This window comes from Seriola dumerili, unplaced genomic scaffold (genome assembly GCF_002260705.1).
Source record: "Seriola dumerili isolate Sdu_G_001 unplaced genomic scaffold, Sdu_1.0 BDQW01000003.1, whole genome shotgun sequence".
NCBI lineage: Eukaryota > Metazoa > Chordata > Actinopteri > Carangiformes > Carangidae > Seriola > Seriola dumerili.
The window spans coordinates 851,585-875,936 of NW_019174258.1; the positions used below are offsets into that span (position 1 = coordinate 851,585).

General features: G+C 38.8%; 2 protein-coding genes across 3 annotated transcripts; both read right to left on the reverse strand.

Annotated features, from left to right (window-relative positions):
- Window positions 1–71: 71 nt before the first annotated feature.
- Window positions 72–8,680, reverse strand: lipc (lipase C, hepatic type). 2 transcript variants are annotated; one of them, XM_022744813.1, is made up of 9 exons: window positions 8,372–8,680; window positions 6,214–6,392; window positions 5,684–5,863; window positions 5,410–5,527; window positions 5,001–5,234; window positions 3,387–3,629; window positions 2,287–2,401; window positions 1,628–1,846; window positions 72–795 (listed from the first exon to the last, which is right to left on the reverse strand). In XM_022744813.1, the coding sequence occupies exons 1-9, from the start codon at window positions 8,451–8,453 to the stop codon at window positions 681–683; spliced, it is 1,485 nt and encodes a 494-aa protein (XP_022600534.1). In that variant the 5' UTR covers window positions 8,454–8,680; the 3' UTR covers window positions 72–680. The 2 variants fall into 2 exon arrangements, with proteins under 2 accessions (XP_022600534.1, XP_022600528.1); XM_022744807.1 differs by having other exon boundaries at window positions 6,214–6,398.
- A 2,178-nt stretch (window positions 8,681–10,858) lies between these two features.
- Window positions 10,859–24,290, reverse strand: aqp9 (aquaporin 9). The gene is made up of 6 exons (XM_022744016.1): window positions 24,102–24,290; window positions 23,175–23,301; window positions 19,409–19,546; window positions 19,072–19,190; window positions 17,777–17,994; window positions 10,859–12,853 (listed from the first exon to the last, which is right to left on the reverse strand). The coding sequence occupies exons 1-6, from the start codon at window positions 24,201–24,203 to the stop codon at window positions 12,691–12,693; spliced, it is 867 nt and encodes a 288-aa protein (XP_022599737.1). The 5' UTR covers window positions 24,204–24,290; the 3' UTR covers window positions 10,859–12,690.
- Window positions 24,291–24,352: the final 62 nt, after the last annotated feature.

Below are 24,352 nucleotides of genomic sequence, written 5' to 3' on the forward strand. Positions count from 1 at the left end.
ACAGGAAGTTTTCAAGACATGAATCCACCTTCACACAGGCATAAAAAAAAAAAAAAAACTGGCTCACAAGATAGAATAGAAAAGAATAGAGTATGTTTATTGCTCTGGTTTGAGTTTGATTGACAAGTGAATTTATATGAGTTTATTGGCAAAACTAATGTAGGTTTTTAAATGAGGAGATTTATCATTTTACACAGTACACACGCTTAAAAAAAAATACATTTACAGTCTTTGGAATTAATGTCATCAAAAAGTCATTGAACTTCTGTGTTTACTGTGTGGTTAATATTTGAATTGACAAACTCTCGACTGTTTATACCCCTGAAAGTATATTAAGTATGTAGCCAGAAATGTTAATCTGCGCTTGAGATCACATGTAATACTTATCTTATTAAAAATGTTATTAACATAATCAACCCTAAACAAATATCTCTGTAAATTGTAAACACAATTCACAGAAGTTGCTAGTTGTTTTCCAGCCTCAGTTTTCAATTCATCTATTAAACTGTAACACCATTTGTTTAGTGCCACATCTTTCAGACACTTAATGATTTCTAATGTGCTCCCTAAACCTGCACAACTTTTAGGAGTTGACAGAACTTCATCCAGTTGTGACCTTTTGGACAATCCATCAGACATCTTCAGTCTGTTGAGCAGATTAAGGAACCCACACTAGTCCACTAGTTGGGCTTTGTTCTACGCTGTCTTGGTGTGTCTTCCTCACAGCGCACAAACACTTTATCTTGTGACACCTCAACATGTTGTCCATCGTCTGTCATGGCACAAAAAGATGTCCTAGGGAACAGGAACAATGACAATGGTGTTGATGTGGTGCGGTTACACAGAGAGAGTGTGTGGCAGAGAGCAGTTTCTGTGTTGGGGAAACAGTCCACTAGGTGGCATTAGAGGTCCGCAATGGTGCCGATAGTGTACAGTAGGTTATTGTATCTAGTTTAGCAGTTTTCTCAGATAGTACATGACAACATAACTGGCATTAAATATATACAGTTAATAATAATACTCATGTAGCAATCATCCTCTAAGACTAATAATAATCCTCCTCTTTTAACTTGACTGTTCATGCGCCCTCCAGTACATTTACTCATGTACTGTACATAATTACAGTTTTGAGGCACTTGTTCTTTACTTAACTATTTCCATTTTCTGACACTTAATACTTCTGCTCCATTACATCTCATAGTAGTAATATAGTCACTAACAGTAATATAGTCTTTTTTTACTCCCCCGCAATTATTTGATACAAATTTTTGATCTGCTTCTAAAATATGATGCAACATAATAAATCTCAAACAAACATCTCTTCAAAGTAGGTACTAACTTTAAGTATTTGAAAATATGGTTGTGATGTTGCTCGTGTTTGGTGTTTGTAGTAATTGTAAGTTAGTTGACTAATTAATGTATGAAGAGAAACTAGAAACAACCTTACATACCAGCCTAATTAGGCCAAAGAGCCGGCTGGGTTGTAGAAGACTTGTGGGACATGTTTAATTTTTAGATGAACTCACACCGGTCTGCATTTTGCATTTTCAAAAAAAGAAACTGATGGATTAAACTACCAACAGTATATAGCTTTCAAAATGCAGGATGTTTACTTGTAATGGAGTACCTGTCCTGCGTCTCGCCTGCTTTGACGCTGATCTTGCCCACAGTCAGCAGTGGATTTCTCCTTTGGCCGCCCCAGGGAATGATGGTCTGCACCTGGTTCCACACATTCTTCCACAGGGCCGGTCCCTCCCAGTGCACTTTGAGCAACATCAGATCCCCCAAGTCTCGGTCCAGGGTGATGAGGAAGGTGTAGGTCTTATTGCCTGAGATCTTTTCAGTGCTAGTGGAACGTGTTTAAGATGGAAGACACAAAAAACAAGACAAGAGTTCAATCATTACAGCAGGGAACATCCTATATCAAGCTGGCACAGTACTTTATTGGCAAAGCAAAGACCCTCTGTTGTGATGGTCTACAACTAAGACAAGCAGGACGGCACATGAGATCTCCTCTGCTCGCACTGGTCTGCCTGAGGCTCTTTGATGCACAGTTGTCAGGGAATAGTGTCTTGAGTAAATTATTTACTCCATCATCCACATTTATAGTTCTCTTTCATGCAGGGGCTTGAGTTGTTTCCATGTGTGTCAGCTGTTCTTCTTAACTTGCTTCCTTTCTTTTATAGAGCTGGGAGCCCAGCTGCATATTGCATGTGTCAAAGACTGAGTACGCTGAGCATAGATGTGATGTAATGTAAGCCTGATGGGCGGTGGTACAGTACTCACAAGGAGATGCGGAGGTTTCCACTCTCCTCCTTTGTTCCAGTGAGGGAGATGGTGAGAGAGGGCTCAATCTGCTCCATCTGGTTGACAAACTGGATCCTGAACTGGTAATGATAGACTTCAGAGAGCAAACCAGAAACAGAAGAAGAAGAAGTAGTGGTGATAATGTGAGAAGCTGAATCCCATTCAGTTTTGATGATTAGTAATACTGAGTGCCCTGACAGCCAGCATCTTGCAAAACTATGAAAACTATGAAAAAGGCCACCATGTCACATTTTCACCAAAATCAAAAAATGTATATTGCTTCACAGTGACGCTAATAGATTATCGTCATTGTCTACAACTCCCATGAAAATCTCCGAACCAATAATGTCTCTGTTTAGGTACTTTCTGAGTTTCCCTGCCCTGTCTGTGGCACTCAGCCCCAAAACCATTTGTTCCAACTAAAGATATAAAATGCATCACAGATATTTAGTTACATTTTTTTAAAGGCTCAGTAATGTGCTAAAATAGCTTGGCACTGTTGTTTTTGATGAACATTACGCAAACAGGCTTAAAATGTGTGCATTTGTCGGGAACTATTTTTAGCAGCAGAATAATACACATTTGGTGCTCTAGTGAGTATTTCTGAGTATTGAGGACAGTATAAGTGGGATTAACTCAAATTAAACATCAGTGTCCATGTTCATTGTAATAGCAAAACATGTCACCCCGTGCGGTGATCTGACTCATTGATGTGTTTTTAATAGCTCTATGGCACGGAATAATAATCTGTATCAGGCTCTGGCTACAAGGAAATACTTCTTAGTAGAAAAAAATCCTTGTTTTGGTCTTTTTATGGGATTTGTTGGCAACGAGTAAGATATACAGTATCACCAGACTGAACTAATGATAAATATGTCATTGATGTTGCTAAAATATGTCATCACCCAGTATATCCATCTCAGATGATCCGTCTAGACTATATATCTATAGAATTATTGAATTTCCAAGAAAGACATGAAACACCGTTGGTCTGTAAACTGATTATATAATGACTGGAGATATGCATATGAATGTATCATGAACCTGTTTGGTTGAAATTGTTATGGGCAACCACATACGTTTGTAAGGCATCCGAGAGCGTGTTTTCAGGTAGAGCCTCTTGCTTCTGCCACTGCGAACCTTCTTGATATAGTAGCCAAGTGTGTTGCAGCGATTCTTGCGACAGTCCAGACACAGACCTCTGTCGAAAGCGCTGTTGTCACCGCACCTGTAGGCCATGTTCTGCATGTCTTTATTCAGCACAGAGTCAATGAATAGATGGACGGATCGCTCATGAGCGCATTTCACTGTCTGCTCGAAACCTTTGGGAGGGAATGAAAAAATGGTGGAAATTTAAAACATGACACATTGATCTTTTAAACAAACCTGATCTTAGTTTTCACAGATCATTTCACATCACACAAAATATTCTCCTGTGGATTGAGAGGCTTTGGAGTACCTTAATCACAATGTCTGCCCATTATTTGTGGAATGAGTTAATTATCCTGACCAAATCCTGACATCAATCACACTGTCCTGTCTAAAAGCGACTCATTATGCCTGATACTGGTCTGCTCTGAGGGTCTTTTCTCTGAGTAGACTGCTGTAGCCTGGAGGCAGCTCAGCTCAGAGGGATGGACAGATTGGAGGAAGGCACATGTTGCTAATTAACTCCTGAGGATGACAGATGCTTTAATGTGGCTCTCAATGTCATATTATGCGGATGTGTTTTGGATTGAGAAGCACCATAAATCCCAGAGCCACTCGCACGTGATTGGAAGGAATCAAATGCATCTGCTTGAACACAGAGCGAGAAACTGTCAACAAGCAAAAGATGAACTGGTGCCTACGATACGGCTTCTAAACCACTGTTTTGAGGTGGCAAGACCAATTAAGAAAAAATATATTATGATAGAGCAGAGCACGAGGCAAACCAGTGAGCAGTAAAGCAGCAGAACACACTGCTCTGATGTAGGGTTGTAAATGGCTCAAAGAGATACTAGGAAGCTGAATGGCCCCTCTGACCCCTGAACAAGAACTTAATTCCACAAAAAAATCATCCTTACAGACCGCAAAACACACAAGATGAATATAATAAATATATAATAAAAGATTCCACACACAGTGGATGACAGTGAGGTTTTGAGGATATTCATGGTTCTCAGAGGTTAAACCCTGATGTTTTTGGTACCTGCTGACCTTTCTTACTCCACTTTTAGGCTAAAATGTCTTTACACAAGAAATATCAAAGTCCACTGAGCTGAATGTCATGAAATTTACTCATGAAATGAACTGAGGAAATTCACTCTCTCCAGAGGATGAACTCTCTCTACATAAGCTTGTCAGCTTTTGTACAAAAGCTGACTATTTGACCCTGACCTTTTTATAACACCATTCAACAATATTGAATGAATTGCCATGTTTGTTTGTTTTTTAGCACAGTCATGGTCCTCAGAGGATAAACCTTTTTGATTCTATAAATTCCAGGGCTTCTCCTCCAAACTCACCCTTGGGGCAAAATATTTTACATTTTTATGCATCACTACTGCAATAAAAAAAGAGAAGGATGTTCTTTCTATCCAACACTTTGGTACTGTGTGATGTAATTCACATTCCCCAGAGGATCACATCATATAGTAAGTACATTTTCTGTCATCATTTTCTAAGGTTTTACAGTGTGTTCTTTATCGTACCGAGGAGCCCATACTGGGATATGTGCTCATAAATGTTTTGCAGGTCGCATCCTGGTTGGAAGTCTCCTCCGTTGGGGTAAAAGTCATAATGTGCCACAGCTTGCTTGATGCCCACACTTAGGCCCATACGTTCATGAGTGAAGGTGTGGATGGCATCCACAAATTCAGCATCATCAGGAGACAGTCTGTCTGTGGGGGACATGCCTTCAAACAGCGGCCCCGCTGGATCAAGGCCTGGAAAAACCCACAATATGCAATCAAGAACAGGTTTGTTTTATAGTACAGAATAAATAAGTTAATTATCCAAAATATCCCTTTGCAAATTATGTTTATTTTGGCCAGTGAATCTAAAATGTGTACCTGATGTAAGATAGCATAGATGTTACATTCACACTGTGGAAAAACTCACCAGTAATTCTTCCAATCTTCTCTGGACCTTCCAGATAGCTTCCAGCAAAGCCAGAGATGTGAGCGCCAAGGCTGTAGCCAATCAAATGAGCTTTTCTAACTGGGTACTGATACTGTACCTGTTGGGGATTTTTGATATATAGGTGATTTTGGCAACTGCAATATGGTGCAGTTTTATGGTGTTTCTTCAGTATGAACCTTGATTAGTTTAACAGATTTTACTTCATTGCAGACATGAAAATAAAGTGGCCTTCAGTAGAGAAAGTTCTCCTGACCTGAAGTGACTGCAGCAGGTGAGCTATGTCTTTTCCAACAGTGCGGGTGCTCTGTGCTGCTATGGGGTAGTGCTCGTGAGCCAGGGACAGCCAGTCAGTGATCACCACGTTGATGTCAATCAGTTTTGTCTTTAGAATTGAGGCTAACCGGAGTACCCAGTTCTCCATCATACCATCCACCTTAGGAGAGACTGCCTGTTAGAAATGTGTTTTAATCAAAGTGCATGTGCACAGTATTACTCCTATTCATAATGCTCAAAACCAAGATTAAAATGGAAAGAATAAACATATACTCCAACCAAATAGGCCCAGTGTATAAAATTGTGAAACAAAAAGTCAAAATTTTGAATATGTAATTGAATTCATCTGTGATTCACATAAAGAAATGTCTCTGGATGTATACTTTATGTTTTCTTATTTCAGTATATTCCAGGCTTTTGAACATGTTTCTTTTCCTGTAGTCAAGTTCCATGTTTTGTATGCAGTGGTTCAAGTCAGTGAAGCGTGAGGAAAGCGGGAGTTGACCTTACCGACCACCCGTGAGTGATGATGATGAGGGGATTACTGCTGTTGAAACCACAGGAGGTGAGAGTGTGCAGCTGCAGAGGGTCCAGTGTGCAGGTGTCCTCACCTTCTAAAAACAGCCTGAAGACTGAGCTGCTGACATACGGCTCTCTCCCCGTCAGGACTCTCCTCTGCTCGGTGTCCACTACACCTCGGAAATCAAACAGCAGAGAAGTTATCTGTTTGTTCTTTCTAATTATTCTGCATGCCAGAACATGCTGAGGTGCTGGATGTGTTTACTTTGAGGTGAATAATTACAAATAATGCAGGTAAAGTCACTTTATTTTGTCCGCTCGAGAGCAGAGCAAATGTTTTAATTCATGCTTTGATAATATCATCTGAGAGTAAACAGGAAGAAATCACTATTGAGTCCCTTTTGGACTAATGCCCTTTCAGAGAAACTTTGGTGTGTTTCCAGGTCATGCAGACCTCTTTGGCAGATGCACACTTCACAAAATGTCCCATCAAGTGAATCTCTGCCAGACTCTTCTCATAATTTCTTATCTAAACTCCTCCTCCCTTAACATGTTAAAAACCGAAGCCCAGAAACCTCAGAAATCTCACTTGCAAACATCATAGATCCTCCTCCAAGGAAATCCATCATGACATTTCCTTTATAGTTTGTCATTGATTCCTGTCCAGCATGTTTATTATTCTAAACTGGTAACGTTAATAATGCCAGAAACCCAGGCGCCTGAACACTCAGTGACACAGTCGCCATCAGATGAGCTCTGGTTGCTGATATGAAGCCTATGATGAAAACATCTCGACAGTGAAAGTAATGAAAGTAATTATTCATTCATCAATCAACATCATTCCCTCTGCTAATTCAATCCCACATTTTCTTTGGTGTGTCTCCTCCCTGTTATGACTGTTTATCCACGAACATGGAGAGTAATTAGAAACAGCCTGACTGATTGGAGCACAAACACACTGTAATTCAGAAATGTGTACTGACAGAGTACTGGATGTATTTTACAATCCACACTCTGTCATTAGCACGATACAGTTTTTTGTGCAGAAAATAAGTGCAATAATTTGCATGTTATGTGCAGTGAATGAAGAGCTGTTCTCTCTAATCTGCATCTCCGTATCTAGATGTGTTTAAATCAGCTAAATAGAGACAACTGACTGAATGCAACACTTGAATAAGAGAAAACTTTGAATTATAACTAAATTGGTTGTAAAAATTTCATCGTGATAATTTCACAGTTATTCAAACAAAATGCATCTGTAACAAACTTGAGAAAGGAATTTAAACTGATCAGAACTATAACTTCAGCAACAGTCTGGACAGATTTGTTAGCAAGTATTTTGCAATTGTATTTACTATATTTTCAGCAACAAGCACACTGTAGTGTGTACTATAATTTTCAAACTGACAAGACCAATCAGATGTAAAGAAAACATAAAATATAATCACAATTTAATGAGTTGTTTAGCAGATCAGATAGAATAAAATCTGTTACACAGTAACACAAAACAAATTAGGTGTTTAGCAATCTAACGACCAGATGTGAAGATATTTGGAGACAGAGCATTATGTTGTTCAGTGGATTTTAAATAAACATTCAATTAAGCATTTGATACATAATGTATTTTAAATCAAGATACTTCAAATGAACAATAAAATAAGATAGAACAGGAGAACTGAAAGTTTACACCCAAAAAGAAATGTGGTTGATTAGAATAGATTTTCTTTTTAAAGGATTTTTTGGGGCATTTTTGTACCTTTATTTGATTGGACAGTGGAGATTGACAGGAAATGTGGTAGAATGAAATTTGAGAGGAAATATCAAGTTTAAGAGGTTTAAAGGCCCAATTTGAAACCTGTCATCAGGGGCTTGGTATTAATTAATTGATTTATACATGGACTGATAATACGGCCATCAATATGATGTGTACAATCATATTTAGGATGTGTAATATTTTTCACATTTGAACTATAGTATAAGTCCATAAAAATTCAGTCTACTAATCCAGTTCCAAACTGTCAATGAGTCAGCTGTTTTCTGAATTGCCTGTTGATTTGTAGATTTCATTCATTCATCTATCCATTTATGAAATCTGTTGAATATGCAATAAATGTCTTTTGGGATTTTGTAAACATGACATTTCACTCACCTGCTCTGCTTCCTTTGATTTTCTTCCCCTCACTGAGGTGATATGTTAACAGCAAACAGCACAGGAGTTTGACCACAGACATGGCGTCTCACAGACACTACCTCCTTTGAACCAAAACTTCTGTCACAGGTGAGAAGCACAGATCTTTAGTGTAGGGGGGGTGCAGGGGGTGCAGGTAATGTAGAGTCTGAAGGTGAAATCCTTTTGTCTGCAAGTGTAGAAGCTCTTTCAAGGAAGACTCATCACTGTCCTGAGGCTTGAACAGAGTGGGAGTGGGAACCACATTGTACTGTACTGTACAGAAGGAGAGGGAGCACCAGGAGTAATGGTTTATCAGGGGGATTTGGTCTTATCCTGATTGGCTGGGCGCCGAGTTGTGTAGATCGAACACATTGTGAAAGAGTGGAGGTATGAACGGGGGGGGGGGAGTACAATGTGCTGAGAGGTTGAAATGACACCAGATCCATATCCTTCTTTATGCAGTTTAAATGAACTCAAAATAGTACCACACAGCTTTAACTGCCTTTGTAGATGGATAGATGGACGAAAAACTGACAAGCCTACAGAACTGCCAGTTTCAGGCTATGGATAAAACATGGATGAGTAAATCCCTACAAGAATTAGATGCTGAGTTTTCCTGCATTGCTGCAATACATGTTTGAACAGTTGAAAAGTAGCTCTTGACAGGCTAACAGCAGATTTTATTCAAAGATGATCTTTTTTTTATGTCAAATGATTAAACAAAATCAATGATTTATTTCAGGTACCGTCACCTTTTCACTGGATTTTTTCCAAGTATCAGTCTGAGGTAAATGGTGTGAGTAAACACAGTAAACAAACAAGGTTAATGGTCACACGGTGGTCATGGAGAGCCTTAAATACTGATGTCTGGTACTTTTTTTTTTCTAACTCTTGTGCAATACTAATAATAATAAAAAAAGGTTCAGGTTGTGAAATGATGTACAATAATACTTAAACTGGCATTGGTGAATTACTCTATTATTTATTATTATATGTATTTATAGAATATGACAGTAAAGAACTGTCGGCCATGTCCCAAATCAGGCCAGTAGTCACACACATATAAACACACAGACACATAGTTTCCATACTTAGTTCAGGCTTCAGTGAATGTTGTCTTCTGTTATCTCCATTAAGCAGAATAATGAACAGAATAACAGCTGTAAATATAAATATATCAGGCTGTAAACACATGATATTGTGTAAAGGTTCACTTTAGTCCAGCAGCAGAAGAGTTAAAGTCGCAGTTTGTCTAATGGGTGATGTCACATCTGCAGCAAACATGATGAACCTTTGCTTTTCCAAGTATTGCATCTGTGTGTGTGTGTGTGTGTGTGTGTGTGTGTGTGTGTGTGTGTGTGTTGTGTGTGTGTGTGTGTGTGTGTGTGTGTGTGTGTGTGTGTGTGTGTGTGTGTGTGTGTGTGTGTGTGTGTGTGTGTGTGTGTGTGTGTTTGCTTGCTTCTGTGTCTAGTCACTGTATTTTGGCAGCCAATGACGGCAATAATAAAAAAATATACACAAATACAACAGTGTATCCAAAGAAAACAAAAACAAACAAAAAAAATTACAATAATACAAATCATGTCAAGAATGAGAATGAATTGGGCTGCCATAAGAAATCAAATGCACAACTCCTTTTCAGATTAAAAACTGAAAGAATATTTTGAGCCAAAGTCTTACAGTACAGTACAGTAACTAGGCTGGTATTATTCAAGTCGAAGAGAGAACACACTATGGGGGAAGAGCTCTGAAAGCACTGAAGTGTAAAATGTACACTCTTCATCTCTTCATCCATTCTCCATGAAGTTATGTAAGCTTTTCCAGTTGTCGTCTTTTAAATTTTTATATATTACTGCTATACTTGCTGCTCCCACTGATGATTAATGGCTTGTATGCATGTAATTACTTGGGTGACTGAGTGCTGTGGACTAGAGTTATGATTGAAGATGTTATTTGTTTATTTTATTTGTGTGTGTGTGTGTGTGTGTGTGTGTGGGTGTGTGTGTGTGTGTGTGTGTGTGTGTGTGTGTTTGTAACCACTTCAATAGTTAAAATATTATAGAATACAGGTTTATACCTGTGCTTTTCCTATGTCCCATGTCAAAACACTTTCTGTGAAAAAAATGTCAAATTGGATTATGAACTATATTTTCTGACAATATTTTCATTCAAATAAAGAGCAAATGTCTGAACTGATTGGACAAAACATTTCCCTGCAAAATGCATTTCACTTCATAGAAAGTGAATTGAAATTCCTGGCCTGGACAAGTACAGTACATGTTGTTTTCTTTTAAAAAACAATATCAGCCAGAAATATTTTCTGAGAGAAAAAATGTTATGACTATTTGATTTATATTTATTTTTCACTCTTTAAAACGTAATGCTTTCCAAATGAAAAAAACAACAAAAAACAGATGCCTTTGAGGAAGAAATATTCTGCTCATATATTGTTACACCTCTGTTTATTTGTAGTTTTTAGAACATCAACAAAACAAGTGTGAACAAAAACATAATTTCAGCAAAGTTTATTCAGTGACAGGCTGCCACTCATGCCAGGAGCACTAACATAAGTGTAGGACAGGGAGAGAAAAGTACCAACATACAAGCCACTTCACTGAACAGCTGAACGGGTTCAGTGAAACAAACACCTTAAACAGTTTTTCAAACATGCACACTAGTAATTCTGAATCAAACATAGGCCACATACAGGGTTTGAAGTACAATGGACACACTACATTTTCACATTTTTTCTGTTTTATAAAAGTAAAACAACAAATGAAAAAAAAACCCTAATCTATGTGATTGTCATGTTGCCAAACAAGTGTCTTGTACATTACACAAACACTGTGCTGTTGTAAAATGACATTCAATACACTACAATAGAATCTCACAATTAATGCAAGTATAAACGCCTGTTTAACCGACAACAGATATCCACATTAACATTAGCATACTGTGGATCTATGTGCATCATGTTGTCTGACAGTGATGCTTACAGTATGTTATCCATTGATACAGGCTGAATTACAAGTCATAGTATTCTAATATATATTCGTTTACATTTGGATTGTCTTTGCAAATTCACATTTCTGTGCTCACAGGATACAAACATTATGAATCACAAAAACACAATTAATAAAGGAAAATCCAGTGTTTTTACAACTCCAGTTTACATTTCCAAGTAGTGTTGTTCCTTTTTTTAATACCTGTAATGTTGTTATCCAATTTTCAGGGTTGAACTTGGAACCAAACGTAAACCATCCCAAACATTTATGTTCTATTACACATTTTACTTCAGCTCTGAAGAGTTATTAATGTAAACAGTTACAGTCAGTGTTTGCATATTGCCCCTGATACAGTGTGTGCTCTGCCTCAAACACAATTCATCACAGAGTTCAGTGACATTTGAAAAAGTTTCTGCTGGAAACAAAATGTTTTGGTTTTTTTTTCTCTTTTGCAGAAAGCAGACACTTAAATGTCTCATGTTAAGTTATGGCTTTTCAATATCAAAGGGTCTCAGTAACAAGTAAATCTTTGATCCAGCAATAGGACACAAGTTTGTGTGTCACAGGATTATGAAAATAACTGAAAAAGTAAGCAACACCAGTATAATCTTTTAAGGCTGGATTTTCTACATAAATGTCAGCAAGATAAAGCGATCGATCACACATTTTTAACACACACGCAAAGAATCAAGTGAAACAGAACAAAGGAGACACTCCACAAAACACCCGTTACTGTAACACACAAAAAATAGTATAAATTACTACATTTCCACATTAAACCAGTATTTCCTAAGTGCTACATATATGTAATGCCTTTGTTTGTAAGGTAGACATTAGTAAAAATAATACAAATGCTGTACAGAAACTTGGCAAATATTTCTAATGAGACGAAATGATCCCAGTAACGAAATAGGAGAATATAAAGAATACTGCACAGTTATAATAAAGCGGTAACTTTCCATACAAGGTTATTATAGCATGGAATTAAAGAAAAAGCTTGATGTCTAATTATAATATATTTTATAAGCAAGTTTAACATTGTAATAAATGAAGGAGCCCCTGAAACTTATGAATACACCAGACTTCCTACAAAAAAACACAAAAAGATTTAATTCATCCATATTTTATAAATGACTATGAAATTGTGTAGTCGGATGTTTGGTGTATTAAACCATTAACTGTAAATGTATTGTAGAAATGTATAAAAATTCTTCATCTAGAAGAACATTTTTGCCATCTGAGAGAAAAAATCAGCAGCTTTGTTGCTTTGCTCTGCAGCCCCTTCTCTACATTTTAACTCATAGTTACTATTTCATATTTGTCCTGGATGTTGTTCTCCTCCTGTTTTTCAGGCTCAGGGTGGTGCAACTCAATGAAGAGAAAGTAAATGCCCGCTCCAACTGCTCCGCCCACCATCGGCCCTGCCACAGGGATCCACCACCAGCAACCTCCAGCTCTGCAGTAAGAACATATACACATAAATAATTAGGAGAAAATATGATTTAACGATGTAGTTACTATTATTTACACGCGGCCCTGCATGAATTAAACCTTTAAAATCTTAAACCTTTGCTTTAATGGGGTGCGGCACCACTGAGCAGTACTACACAACCTATCAAGATAATGTAGTTCCTCTGTGTTTCTGAAGGAACTTTGTCAAGTCTAAGGACATTACTCAAGTGACAGCAGACTAAAAATGTTTAACAAAAAGCTTGAATTACAAACTGGGTGCATGAATGAGAAAGTTTCCCAGGCACAGAGAATCTAATGTTACATTCATGTCATTTGGGGTGGACGGTAGAGAGGTGAAAGATTTACAATTACATGTGTTCATTTGGCAGACACTTTTATCCAAAACGACTTACAAGTGAGGGACATCACTAAAGCTTCAGTGCAGTAGGAAACTTTGGCATAAGTACAAAGTACGACATCTATTTAATAAGTGCCAGGAGAACAAGTAAAGAAGTGTATCGAAAGTACATAGTAAGTGCTAGTTAGACATGTTAGTGTGTTAAAGGTATTAGGAGAGGAGGTGCTCTTGGAAGACATGAGTCTTCAACAGAATCTTGAAGGTAGAGAGGGACACCCCTGCTATGATAGCATTTGTTAGCTTGTTCCGCAATCAGGGAACCACAAACGAAAACAGTCTGGACTGCAACTGCAGGGATGGCAATGCCAGACGACATTCCTTGGAGGAACACAGTGGCCGAGAAGAAGCATAAGGCTGTATGATTGAGTTCAAGTAGATGGGTGCAGACCCAGAAGTCACTCTGAAGGCGGCATTAGTGACTTGAATTTGATTCAGGTGGCCATGGGTAGCTAATGTAGGTTGATGAGTAGCGGAGTGACATGTGCCCTTTTAGGCTGATTGAAGTCCAGACAGGCTGCTGCATTCTGGACCATCTGCAAGGGTTTCACTGTGAATGGCATGACTGGGAGACGGATGCAACATGGTCACAGCAGGATAGCTGGTCATCAAACATGATACCCAGGTTTCCTGCAACCTTGGTTAGGGTAAGGGATGAAGAGGCAATTTTGAAATTGATATTGTGATGGAGAGACTGATTGATTGGCCAGAATAACTAGGAGTTCAGTCTTGAAGAGGATTAGTTGAAGGTGGCTTTCCTTCATCCATGTGGATATGCCAGAGAGACAGGCTGAGATCCCTACAGAGACCGAGGGGTTGTGTGATGGGAACGACAGGTATAGTTGGGTGTCATCTGCATAGCAGTGATATGAGAAGCCATGGGAGCGAATAATTAAACCCAAGGAGGTGGTGTATATTGCAGAGAGGAGGGGTCCCAGTATTGATACTTGGGATACTTCAGTGGGGAGGGGATGGGATAAGGATGTTTGTCCTTGCCATGACACACTGTAGGAGCATCCAGTGAGATAAGATTCAAACCAAGAAAGCACTTTGCCTTACATAACAACTTGTCAACATTCACGTCATAATACAACTAAAAGTCATTCATCTTCAGGTTAGAAATATTATGCATGGACAATACAACACTATATCCTTTAAGTCTGGGTTTAAAGGATGAGCTCAAGATTTGACTACTCTTTTAATTACCTTGAATGGTTAGACTTTGGCTGATATGAGGCATCCTTGTTGGTTTGGTTTTCAGAAACTTTTACTGTCACAGGTATTTCTAATTGCTAAGTGCGTTAATATCAAAAGAAATGTTTTCCAATCATAGTTATAAATTGGAAAGACTCTTGAATAATGAAATACGCTTTTGATAAATGAAAGACACTTGCATTGCAATATAGGAAGTGAAGGAAGTGTAGCTTGACCCTCACTTGACAAAAAAAGTCAGGGTATCTTGACCTCTGCTGCTTCACTTCCATTCTTTTCTTTTGCAGGTCCCCCAACACTATAGAACTACATTGTTGAATTGCGCAGTTGTCTTTCACATTAAATAATGTACACTGCCTCTCCAATTTGTATGTTTATGTTTGTATCGTCCTACCTGGGGCGAGTTATATGCAATTATCCCAGATTACAGTAAAGTCTTAAGAAGCTCTTTGTGTTAGACCTACTGCATGTGTCCTCATTCTCGCTCTGGCTGACCTCAGACAGACTGTTTTATTTAGCCAGGGAGTAGATTAGAGTCCTTCTGGTCAATGTTGCTGTTAGGAGACTTTACTGCAGGTGAAAGGGCTTCAGTTAACAGTGCTGATGCACAGGCCTGAAAGTAAACAAGCGTCGGAGCGGGTCATCTTTTTCTCCTGGAGGCATTCAGGAAACAGACTACAGGAGGGAGGCGGCTGGATTATAGACTTTAATCTATTGCCACAGCTAAGATGATCAGGCCAGGAGACAGTGGGTCACATTGACGCAGCATGAACATTTTATGGAGCCAAGTGCCACCCTTCACAATCAGTCCTCAGCCTGATTTGAGTGTTTTTTTTTTCATTACATTGCACTGTTTATATCATAAATGTAAAAGATTATGTCTGACTTAGCACATGGAGCACATATGCATTACATGAAACTGACAGTACCAAGGGCTTATATGTACATTAAAGCAATCGCGCTAGATATTTGTAAGGTCATATGAGCCATCTGGTGATCGTTAAAGCTGTAGTATGGGGACAGAGAGCATCAGAAAATGTATCTGTCCCATAGCGAGCTGTAGACTGCTTAATATTGTGTTATTTTGAAGATAAATCAAGAATCCTGCTTTTAAAAATCCTTAGTTGTACTGAACAACCTTTTAATCCAGGTCTACGCTTATACTACTCATTTTAAGGCATCTTTTTTATCCAAGCAGTGTTTTGTTCTTAATTAAACAACCACATATTCTTTCTTAATGCATTTTAGCACTTCCAAGGGGGTTAGAAAGAAAGGACCAGGACAGAGGCAATGATAAATTGTGCACTCAGGGCAAAGACACAAACAGCATATATCTGCCACCTGTCGAAACAGAGACAAGCAACATGTGAGTAAAAGAAAGAACAGGATAGGGCATTGTTCACAGACATGACAACACTGACTTCATCTGGGAATGTTGGTGAAAAGCAGAAGAAACACAGTAGATACACCACTTCAATATCACAGGGATTTTGAGGAAAGAGCCTCTGAACTGGCACAAGAGTCTGTCGCACTGACTGAGTCAACGATGTTAGACTCTGAGCCTCTTCCAGGGATCACAGCATTTTGCCTCAGTAGGAATTAAAGCCTAAATCAAGTAGCTGGAAAAGAAACTACAAGGTGATACTCAGTTTCAGGAAGAACAATAGGGATTATGTCAACAACACAAAATGGTGGACCAATACTTCAGCCTTTCACAGATAATCAAGGGAGGATACAGGTTTGCTATTGCAGCTGATATGTGTTTTAAGATTTGGCAAATATTTCGAGAGGTATAATGTAGGTGTACAGCATACAAAATGCCACTGAGTTTATATACATGTGGAGTGACAGCTTTGTTTGCACTCTTGACAAAGTCCAGAGTGAAAGTGAGACAGGGGTGCACCTTGTCCCCTCTTCTGTTTGCAGCGTGCAGACAGTATTTCAAATGTACAATTCGTTGATATTAGAGCAGCGCCTTTGCTGTGTGATGTTATTGTTTCTGGTTTTTCTGGTTTTTAACTGTGGCTGCAGTTGAGAGGGGGTTCCCTCCTCTGCACTGACAAGACATCTGAGGTGGCTGGGGCAGGACAAAGCTGAACATACAAAAGAGACGATATCTCCTGTGTGTCCTGAGCGTGTCTGGGGTTTTCCCAGGACAAGCTCAAGGACAGTGCTGTAACAGAAATGTCTGGGTTGCTTTGCTTCCCCCTGTTCACACTGTTAAAGATCCCTTTTACTATTACGTGTGAATACAAGCTGCCTTTTCTGGAACAGAACCAAAGACTCAGATTTATAAGTGTTAAAGGTGTGCAGTGACACTTCATGCAAATAAACAATAAAATGTTACATTTACAATAAGTGTTTCTTAGCAAAACACATTTTGTGTATCCCAGAGGCTGTCACACACTGTGGTGTTGTTGAATGCTTTTCCTTCTTCATAAAACATTTCCAGAGTCATTTTCTTTGAATATTTGGTAACTTGTACTGTGTATATCCATGTTTACTAACTTTAATTAGCTTTAATTATTTGGTGTGTGACAGCCACAACTGTTAATCATCACCTACATACATGTGTGTGTAACAGTGCATCCTCATTCCTGTGCTTGCACGGTTTGTGATTCAAACAAAGCACTGCTCCATAGAACTACTTGTGGTCAAAACCTCAACAAAGTGCCTTTAACCAAAAATGTTGTAGATGGTAAATGAATTTCTGCTAAAATGTATAACTCCATTTGTGGTTTTAGAGAGTTTACACACTCTTTTAGACACTTTCACATGCGATAAGAACAATATTTTTTATCCTTCTGATCAAGATATGATGCTGATTTGAGCATAAACAAAATAATAAAAAAACAAAACAAAATACAAACTGCTGAAATGACTGGGATAAAATAAAATGAAGAAAGACAGAATGAGGAACACACGATTGTGCCATTTCAGTGATGAAGTGCTGAATATTTCATATTTATGTGCATGGTATCTCTCCCTGTTCACTTGAATCCCAGAGCCCTTTCTCAAATGCAGAGAAAACATGTATGGTCTTTGAAATATTTATTCACATTGTGAAGAGAGCAGAGATGGAGCCACAAATGTTGCTCTTCATGTGGGACAGGAAAGAGTAACCGCTTGATCAAACTTGAGTTTCTTACATCACACACTGACTGTGTCTCAGGCAGGCGGCTCAGAAAACATTTCTTCCACTTTCTGTATGAGTCCTTCTGATAATAATCCCCACATAACTCTCTCTTTCATATTTGTTTCAAACACTGTGCTTTACAGATGACACATCATTAAAATTACCTGAATACGTCCATGCCCCACCCGGCCACAGCCGTGAAGAACCGTGGGCCGAGGTCTCGAGCCGGGTTGATTGGATAGCCGCAGTTCAGACCCATGGACACTCCGATGGCCATGATGATCAGGCCGATGCACAGAGGCTCCATGCCTTTTGGAGCACCAATATTCTTCCTGTCAGTGATGGCCAGGATGCACAGGATCAGAGCGCCAGTTGCAATTACCTTAAAAGCAAAAGAATAAGGCAAGTAGCAACAGTTATATTCCATTTATTTTGTTTGTTGTTGTTGTTGTTGTTGTTGTTGTAGTTGTAGTAGAGAAGATGTTTTTCAGTTACCTCATCTACTATGGTGACCTCTGACCTGCCTCTAAGCTTATTATGGGGCTTCCCCTTTCCCCTGGTTTCAGTCTGTATGAAACAGCGTTACTATATAGTTTCATATAGCTGTATATTAAAAAAAAAACCATTCCGGGGTGAGATTATCAAAAAGTGTAAACTTTCACATAACAACGTATTATTTGAAAATATCAAGTTTGTTATACTTTACAGACTCTAATTTGAGCCCTTAAAACCACACAACCACGTTGATCCAAATGCCCATTGTCAAATATCAAAACACATCATTAGAACCTGCTTTTACTTTGACATGTCTTCTAATAATTATAACTGAAAGTTAATTGTTAATATTTCTGATGGTGTAGCTGCTTCGTTTACATCTGTTATGCTTGTAAACGTTGCAGAATTCATGGCTTTGTAAAATCAGTTAAGTAACACAATGCTAAATTCTATCCTACAAACTCTTGTTAATGTGAATGTAACCTGAAATTTATATGATCAAAAAAAGAAAGAAAGAAAAAATAGATTAACAGATTAGACTTAAACATCGTAATTGCCTTCACAAATGCACGAACTAACATGTCCATCTCACCTCGTACTCATCCAGAACAGATGGTAGTTATTCTCAGCATCAGAGCAGAATTGTTCATACATCAGTAAACAACTCCATTTATGCCTATTGTCATACCCATGACTGCACAAAATGTACACTCACATGCGCCTCTTTTTGCTTTAGTGACTTCCACATACACAGAATCATTTTGGAAAATGTTTGGTATCTCAATGATAATCAATGATTGCACATTTAAAAAAAGAGGAAAAAGCCCTCCAAAGCTGATTACTAATATAAGTTTAAAAAATTGTTTCTAATTTTCGTGTTCTCAGGCAGGTTGTGTAAAGTATTACCATCCATGTGGATATAGTATATTTTCAGGGGAAATACAAGTTAGTGTTAAGCCCCCACCTGATCAACAAACCCATTTATGACTGAGAGATGTTGTGCAGGATAAGATGCAAATATGTTGGCTGTGGCATTGGCACCAGTAACAGCAAATTCTCCATTGGTATATTCCATCAAAGCATCTGTGGAAAAGAAAATCCAATAAAGGTAAGCAATTGTTTATTGCAATTATTACAACTATCACAACTTTTTTGTATTTTAATATTAATAAGTCAGACATAAAAACAAGGCGCCACCTCACGAAGCGGGATCACTAAATTAGCTTCACTCCAATAACTAGTTATTCCCACTTTCTGAGACAGTTCTCTGGTAGTGATGACATTTATACATTTACACCTACCATAATACAACCCATAGACAGCACAAGATCCAGCAAAAGCACCCAGGAATTGTGCCACCACATACACAGGAAACTTCTTCAGCGGTAGCTTCCCCAGGATCACCATGGCCAGAGAGACCGCCGGGTTCACATGGGCTCCTGGAACAATGCAACAAAACAAATGAGCAAGAGCAAGTAACATTTCCGTAAGTTGCACCTAAAACATAACAGACAGTACAGTATTTTAAAAAGAAGAGTAGAACAACAACTGGAAGTGACAGAAAAGAACCAAAATTTTTAAGGCAGGCTTAAAACTAAAATAAAATCAGAGCTACAACTAGTGATTACTTTCTTAATAAATTAATCTGCCAGTTATTTTCTCAATCAAATTAAAGTGAAAAATACCCATCACCGGTTAAAGCCCTGTCTGACCAATAGTCTACAACCCAAAGATCTTCAGTTTATCATCACATCAGATATAAGAGCAGCAAATCCTCACACTTTAGAAGCTGGAATCAAAAAATGAAAAATGACTTCAAACAGTCTACTCTATGACTCGCAAGGAAAAACAATCGAAATTGATGCAGAAGAACCAGAGATATATGTTTTTCTTCCTTGAAACTCAGCCACAGACAGTATGATTGGCGATGTGGGTGTGTTAGCGGCTAATGCAACCTTGAGGCAGGATTTTGTACTCTTCAGACTCGACAGACGATGAATCAAGCTTCAGGGAATGTATCAGACTTCACACAGATTTCCTCTGGAGCCACAAAAGGCTTTATATAACTTCTTTTCACGTATGTTTTGGTATTCGCCAAGACCTCTGATGTGTGAAATGGATGGAGTTCCCCTTTAAATGATAACTGATTATCAAAATAGTTGCTGATTATTTTTCTTATTCTTCTTGACTAATTGATTAATTGACTAATCGACTAATTAGCCAAGCATTTTAAGTCTTTTTCGTCATCTTTTACGAGACAAGGTAAGTGGATTAAAACAGTCAGTGATGAGCTGTCTGATTATTTAGTGCCTGAGTTTAAACCCTCTGTTGTTCATTCATTCAAAACTTTCAGGCTATTTTCAAACAAAGGGCACTGGGTTTGTATGGCTGTCAGAGTCGGCCTGTTTTCCTATATTCTACATTGTCTCTAAATGTTTGAACACATTCCAGTTCACCACAGCCCAGTTGTTACTGGGCTGTAGCGGCAGTGTGGGGTCATTTATTTAACACTCTGGGATCTTGGCTTTGACCTCGCTGTGGTAACACCACTGGGGGTATCAGCCATGCGCCCATTGTTAATCTCCCCATCCTGTTCACAAACACTGACCACGACAACCAGCCAGACCTGCCTGCCTGAATTGCATCTGACATAATCTGCCTGAATCTGCTTAAGGCACACGTAGACTGCAGGTCATTAGAGTGACCATGATGTGTCACACTTACGGTACACTGTCATCTAAAATCTGAGACTACAAAGTGAAAACAATTGTGTTTTCTTCTCCTATGGGGCCGTCCTGCCAGGGAAGCCTAGAAAGCCAGGCTTGTCACACCTGACCCCCCCTCCTCTCCAGAGACCCATGCCCCAGTAAAGCTCATTAGTCCAATACCTATGATCATCTTCAGAGATGTCGTTGGACAGAAGCTTCCCACTGAGCTGTGGACCCTGGGGCTGAATGGCCCAGTCATGCAGCAAAAGCTCTCCATATATTAACCTCCCTGTCCTCAGGCTTTTCTACTATTCCTCTGAAGCTCTACAACTCCTCTCATTAAACGTGTAGCACAAGTATCACTGTAACATGAGTCAGAGTGATCGCCACAACCAAACTAAACAACAACAAAAACACGTAAAGCTCATTTAAATGTGTACCACTTTCCATTTTCCAAATTACTCAATGAATAATTTTTGATCTCTTCAAAAACACAAACTAGGTACAGTATATTTCCTCATAATAATAATAATAATAATAACAATTCTATACATATATAATTCCTCAATATTCTGATGTACTGTGTAAACATATACAGGAGGGTTAATTACAGCATTAATTAGGTCTTATTTGCTTTCTTGCTGAGAGTTAGGTGAGAAAATCAATAACATTTTCGTGTCTGTCTGTTAAATATGAGGTTATAAAATTAGCTTAGCTTAGCATAAAGACTGGAAACAGAGGGAAATACCTAGCCTGTCTCTGTAACAAAATCCATCTATCACCTGCTCTAAAGATCACTAACTCATAAAACAGTGAATTATTATTTTTATGCTTGATGTTTTTTTTTTTTTTTACAGATTAAACAAACTAGACATAATGTGTTAATTAGTGAATTTTAGTGGTGGCAGAAGGTGGATTTTGTTCCCCATAGACAGACTAAGGTTAACTGTTTCCCCTTGTTTCCAAAATGTCAAACTACTCCTTTCAGCAGTTATCATGCCATCAGACACCACAACATTTATATGATCTCTTTTTTCCACTTTTGATTATGCTTTTTCTGCTCCCAAGAATCATGGAAATGACTATACACGGAGCCTATACAATGCAACCCTTGACATGTTGAATCCCTTATTCCATGATTAATGGACATTCACCATTTTGGCTCAGAAAGCCCATGAAAAGTACCGTGACATTTAACAACTATTCCCTCCTATCCCTATCATTGCTGGCAAATTACACCAGGCTCTTCTTGCAATAATCCTCAAGGAATGTACCTGGTAAAGTCCCATTTGTACATCAGGATACAATATCTCCCTCCCTCAAGTACACTTACACCACTCTTACACTGAAAATCAGTTCATTCAAGGGGGTAATTAAACTACAGCACTTAATTGTTTACTCTCCAGTAAAAAACACATTTTCCCATTTGTCTCAGTGATTCTTGCTTAAAGACCAGAAAAAAATGTTACTATAGGTCCATTGCTCCCCATTATGTAACACTGCAAGTCCATAACAGAGTTCTACACTCTTCATAGGCCATTTTATCTAGATCAGTAAGCTAATGCAATGATGTCAGTGATCCGAGATGAAAATGCACCGAGTTTTTATGGAAATACTTACTGAACATGGCAATAACAGTAACACAAAGTAACCTGAATGGGAGAACTGTCTTTGTGCTGTAAGAACAAAGAGGTGGGCCAGACTTCCACAACCAAAGATTGCATCTCCACCACAGACAAACACGGAGGGATGACTTTTGTTACCAGCCTGTGTTTGTAGCTTTCTGCTGGATGAAATATTAAATAACTGTAAGATTTTCTTCCCCTGAGAAAGCTGAGAAAAACCGCCAAACCAAACAACTTCACAACAAAATGGCACTGGTGTCTACATGTGCTTGCAGGTAGAGCTGCGTTAATTAGTCTATTAATCGGCTGATCAATCAACAGAAAATTAATTGGTGACAATCATAATTATTCCTAGAAGTAATTTTGTTTTTAAGAAAAAAATACACAACATTCCGTTAGATCTCGCTTCTTAATTATACAAATGTTCTGCTTTTCTGTGTTTAATATCACAGTAATCTGAATATCTTTAGATCTTTAGAGTTTTAGACTGTAAATCTGAAAAAAGAAGACATCACCTTGGGCTTTAGGAAACTACAGCTGGCATTTTTCAACATTTTGTGACACATGGAACAAACGATTAATTGATTTATGCAGATTAAACAATAATGAAAACACTTCTTAGTTGCAAACTTGCAAGGATCAAACGGTTGACTCTGAACTGAGAAGTGGATGTTTCTGTATTGTAATGACCGTGAGTTGTTTGTGTATCCATATGAAGTGTGGGCGACTTTTACCTGACACTCCCCCTGCCATGTAGACGGCCATCATGACTCCCAGAGTGAAACCAACGTGGATGGTCAAGGGTTCCCCGAGAGCCCCTTTACTCAGCACCGTCTGGGCCACTGAACCACATCCAAAGAGCTGGGACACAGACAAGAACAAAAACACAAAGGGTGGAGGTAGAAAGACTCATTGTTTTTAATTATTCCAATTATACCCGCCATTAACACTAACCCTTTTGTCCACCAACAGCCTCCGACTGCCACAGACAATTTGTCCAACTTGGAGCTTTGGAAAAAATAATTAATCCCCCACTTATTAGGTAAAAGGCAGAAGCAATTTAGAGGAAAAAAAAAAGTGTTGAGATGAGAGCAGTCATCCAAAAATAAAAAGGGCTGCTGTGGAGGCTGCATCACTTCTCCACTCCTCTGATGTGGCATCTAAAGTGGACAGGTGGAGCTCAGGTGAGACAGGTGGAGGCGAGGATAGTCCAGACTAGAAACACATAAGAACTGAGAAGCATTCCTCCTCCTCCTCCTCAAGGAAAACCAGGATACTACTCTGAGGTGCAAAGTGAATCGATCATTACCTTATTTTAAACCATGTTTTATTTTCCCCGTGACCTCATAGCTGAAAGGAAATGACTTGCTGTGTTTATAATGATTTACATTTTGTGTTACAGTTCACTTTTGGATGAGTTGTGAGTGAGAAAAAACAGTCCCACATCAGTCACATCTTGTTATGATTTCTACAAGCACAAATCACATCTGAGCAGATCAAAGAGAAACTCTCTTCCAGACTATACTATGTGTTAACAGAGACATATGAGAGACAGCAGTCAGAGCCCCTGGAGACCCACTTTGACACCTTATTAGCATACTGGTTCACAGCTTTAAAGCGGCTGTTTAAGCTGGATGACAGGTGCAGAGGGAGGTACTCACTATCAGGACAAATATCCCCAGAAATTCCGCCAGGAACTCCTTAAAGATGTCCCGCCTCAGGCCAAATCTCTCCTTCATCTTGCTCTTGCTGTCGCTGTCCATTTTTTTTTTTCTGGGGCTCCTTGATGTCTTCCTCCGACCAGAACAAACAGCTAACAACTACAGACTGTGTGTAGTAGTCGGTGCAGGTTGCCGCCTCCCATTCGGTGCGGTCGGACCGTGCAGCCCTCAGCAGGCTGTCGGGCACGTTA